Below are 3,895 nucleotides of genomic sequence, written 5' to 3'. Positions count from 1 at the left end.
GATTAAACCTGTTAGAGCACAAACAGTAGAATCCGATCATGCTATTTGTGACTTCGTGTTGTTACGCCATTGAAGACCATTGTACAATATGAATGTATATATTTGTTTTTACACTAAAGTACAATGACAATGCTAAAAACAATATTCATACTAGTGGACTGTAAGGCTTGATTCGTACACCACATGAATGCAACCCAATATAAATTCACTGTATTTAATGATTACAACTTCAGTTTGCACCGAAAAATAATACACGAGAATAAACATGTTCGCAAGGTCTTTAGTTGTAAATGATTGTAATTCGATGGCTTACTGTTTGTGCTATATTGTATGATGTTCGACCAGGATATATGGTCCACCAAAACTGCATGTTCTTGCTGCCTCCACACTCACACACACTATTCACGAAACAATAGAAAAGCGTTAAGCAACTTGAACACTGTTGCCAGCTAAAGGCACACACACTGTAAAACACACAAATAATCCCAAACATACTCCCCCCTGTTGGTCAGCTAAAGTCTGACCAAATAAAACAAAATGATACATATAAAAAACGAAACAAACACAAAACTTGAAGAACTGTACTTATTTTTTAGATTACTCAATTCTCAATTCTAATCCTTGTTATATGGTAATGCAACTAGTTTGTTGATGGAACGTTTATATGTTCCAGTTGTAGTACGAACCGTCACTACACGAACTAAGAAATCCTTTCCTGGGAACACTTTTTTCAATGATGCCCAATTTCCACTGCAATGCAGGAACGTTGTCTTCAATCAGCAAAACTACATCTCCGACCTTGAGATTGTGTTGCGGTGAAGTTGTCTTAGAGCGTTGTTGAAGACCATGTAAATAATCTCGGGACCATCTCTTCCAAATGTGTTGTTTTAGTTGTTGTATCTTCTGCCAACGAGATAAGCGGTTGTGTGGTAGATCGGTGAGGTTAGGCTCTGGTAAAGCTGTAAGTGCTTCTCCAATTAAAAAATGTCCAGGGGTGAGAACACTGATGTCGTTAGGCTCACTTGATAGCACTGTAAGTGGTCGAGAGTTGAGACAGGCCTCAATCTGTGTGAGTAATGTTGCAAATTCTTCATATGTTAACACTGCACCCTTTGTAATACGAACTAGATGGTATTTCATTGATTTTATACCGGCTTCCCATAGTCCTCCAAAATGCGGCGAATTTGGTGGCATGAAGTGCCACTGAATTCCTTCGGTCGATGTAAAATCATGAACTTGAGAACTGAAAGGATCTGATGAAAACAGCTGATACAATTCTTTCAATTCGTTGTTGGCTCCAACGAAATTTGTGCCGTTGTCGCTGTATATATTGAGGCATCTTCCTCGTCTGGCTATGAATCTGCGTAAAGCTGCTATGAATGACTGCGCACTAAGATCTGTTACGATTTCCAGATGTATTGCCTTGGTGGATAAACAAACAAATAACGCAACATATGCCTTACGTAGAGATCTATTTCTAACTGCTCCTGATTTTATGTAAAACGATCCAGCGTAATCCACGCCTACATTTAGGAATCGTCTGGCTTGCTGCACACGAGCTGCTGGCAACTGTCCCATAAGTTGTTTTGAACCACTGGCCTTTAACTTGAAACACGTGAAGCAATTATGGATCACTTGTTTTACTACCTGTTTGCACCTGATGATCCAATATTTCTGGCGTAGTGATGATATTAATAATTGGGGTCCAGCATGAAGTAATCTTAAGTGTTCTGCTTCAACTATAAGTTTTGTCAAGTGTTGGTTTGAAGGCAGAACTATTTGATGTTTGGCGTCAAACGGAAGCTGACTATTCTCCAATCTTCCACCAACTCGGATCATGCCTTCACTATCTAAAAATGGATGTAAATTGTTCAATTTACTTCTTGACGGAACAGTGTTTCCATTACGAAGATGCTGCAATTCGCTGTGAAACCCAATTTCTTGTGTCCATTTGATGCAAACACGGAGCGCTGTGTGGAGGTCTTGTACTGAAAGACCTTCTGTTAGTTTGTTTTGCTTGTGTCTAATGTTATGAACAAAACGTCTACAATATGCTATGGTTTTATTGCACCAATTGTCTAAAGTGACTGTCAATGTCATAGTTCCCTTACTCTCTGGAACTTGATCTGGTTGCAATGAATCCTTACTTGTCACTGACCAATTAGATTCTAAACTAGAAAGCCATTGTGGACCGTGCCACCATAATGAATTGTCCTTTATGGAAACTGCATCTATTCCTCTTGAAATCAAGTCTCCAGGGTTGTCTGAAGAAGTTACATGTTTCCAACAGCTAACGTCAATTAAGTCTTGAATTTGAGCCACTCTGTTGGCCACGAAAGGTTTCCATTTATTACACGGAGAAGCTAGCCATGCCAACACGATTTGGGAGTCGGTCCATAAATGGACGCTACTTATGTTCAATTTTAAAATTGGTAAAATCTTGTGAACTAATTTTGCCAAAACAACTGCTGCGCATAACTCCAGACGTGGGAGAGTGATTTTCTTGACTGGGGCCACACGTGATTTAGCACATAATAACTTAACTGATATTTTTCCTTGTTGATTGATCGATCGCATATAAATGCAAGCTCCATATGCTCTTTGAGAAGCATCTGAAAAAATATGGATCTGAATCTCCGCTATGTTTCCTTCAACGAGTACAAAACTGTCAAATTTAATCTGATTGATTAATGGAAGTTGCTTGTACAATTGAGTCCATTTCTTTGCTAATTCCATTGGTATATAGTCGTCCCATTGAACCTTTTGCCGCCACAATTCTTGCAAAAATATTTTGTATGAAATGACAACTGGTGAAATTATTCCTAATGGATCGAATATAGTGGCAATGATGGAAGCAATCTGGCGTTTAGTAATGCACTCTTGAACCTTCATTGGTGACGTCTTGCTTTCAACGAGAAATATATCCTTGTCTGGATGCCATGACAATCCTAATGCCTTGACACCTTGGCCCTCATGGAACTGGATTGGACGCTGCACTTCTCGAAGCTCTGGTGAGATGGATTCCAATAACCTTGGATCATTCGAACTCCATTTCCTAAGTATAAAACCTCCCTTTCCCAGTAACTCTATCAATTGCTTCTGGACCTCTAGAGCTTGCTGTATGTTGCTCATGCCACTACAAACATCGTCAATATAGAAATCTCGATGTAATATTTCTGCTGCTACAGGGTAACTGTGTTCTTCTTCGTCTGCTAATTGCTGTAGGCATCTTGTGGCCACAAATGAAGCACATACCGTACCATACGTTAGTGTTTTCAACTCAAAAACTTGAATCGGATCATTTCTAGATCTTCTCCACAATATACGTTGTAATGGCGTGTCTTCTGGATGAACACTTACCATGCGACACATCTTAGCGATATCTGCAGTGAATACCACCGAATGAGTTCTAAAGCTCAAAATGATAGAAAACAAATCTTGCTGTATTGTAGGACCAACTAAGAGAATGTCGTTGAGGCTTTTTCCGCTGTTAGATTTTGCTGAAGCATCAAACACTACACGGAGCTTTGTTGTAGAGCTTGTGGGCTTAAAAACTGCATGATGTGGCAAATAGTATGCAACGCTGACGTCCTCCTTTTTACTCTCATCTATCCTTACCATGTGACCAAGATCTTCATATTCTTACATGAATTCCGTATATTTAGCTTCAAAGTCCGGGTGTTGATCGAATCTTCTTTCCAATTGCTTTAATCTAACCAATGCCTGCTGATAAGAATCGCCTAAAACTGTAGGGTCTTCAAGAAAAGGCAATCGCACAATGAAACGCCCTGTATGATCTCTTGTTGTATTCTGAACGAAATGTCGCTCAAATGCAAGCTCTTCGCTTGATCTAGGAGTAACAGTAATTTCTTCTAGTTCCCAGAATTTTTGAAGT

General features: G+C 39.4%; 1 protein-coding gene across 1 annotated transcript; it reads right to left on the bottom strand.

The window, feature by feature from the left end:
* Positions 1–660: 660 nt before the first annotated feature.
* On the bottom strand, positions 661–3,621 carry LOC145668482 (uncharacterized). Its single transcript, XM_081736416.1, has one exon. The coding sequence runs from the start codon at positions 3,619–3,621 to the stop codon at positions 661–663; it is 2,961 nt and encodes a 986-aa protein (XP_081592542.1).
* Positions 3,622–3,895: the final 274 nt, after the last annotated feature.

This window comes from Thermobia domestica, chromosome 1, assembly GCF_964235325.1.
Source record: "Thermobia domestica chromosome 1, izTheDome1.hap1.1, whole genome shotgun sequence".
NCBI lineage: Eukaryota > Metazoa > Arthropoda > Insecta > Zygentoma > Lepismatidae > Thermobia > Thermobia domestica.
The sequence above is the reverse complement of the archived record's forward strand: the minus strand, read 5'-3'. Positions and strand labels throughout refer to the sequence as shown.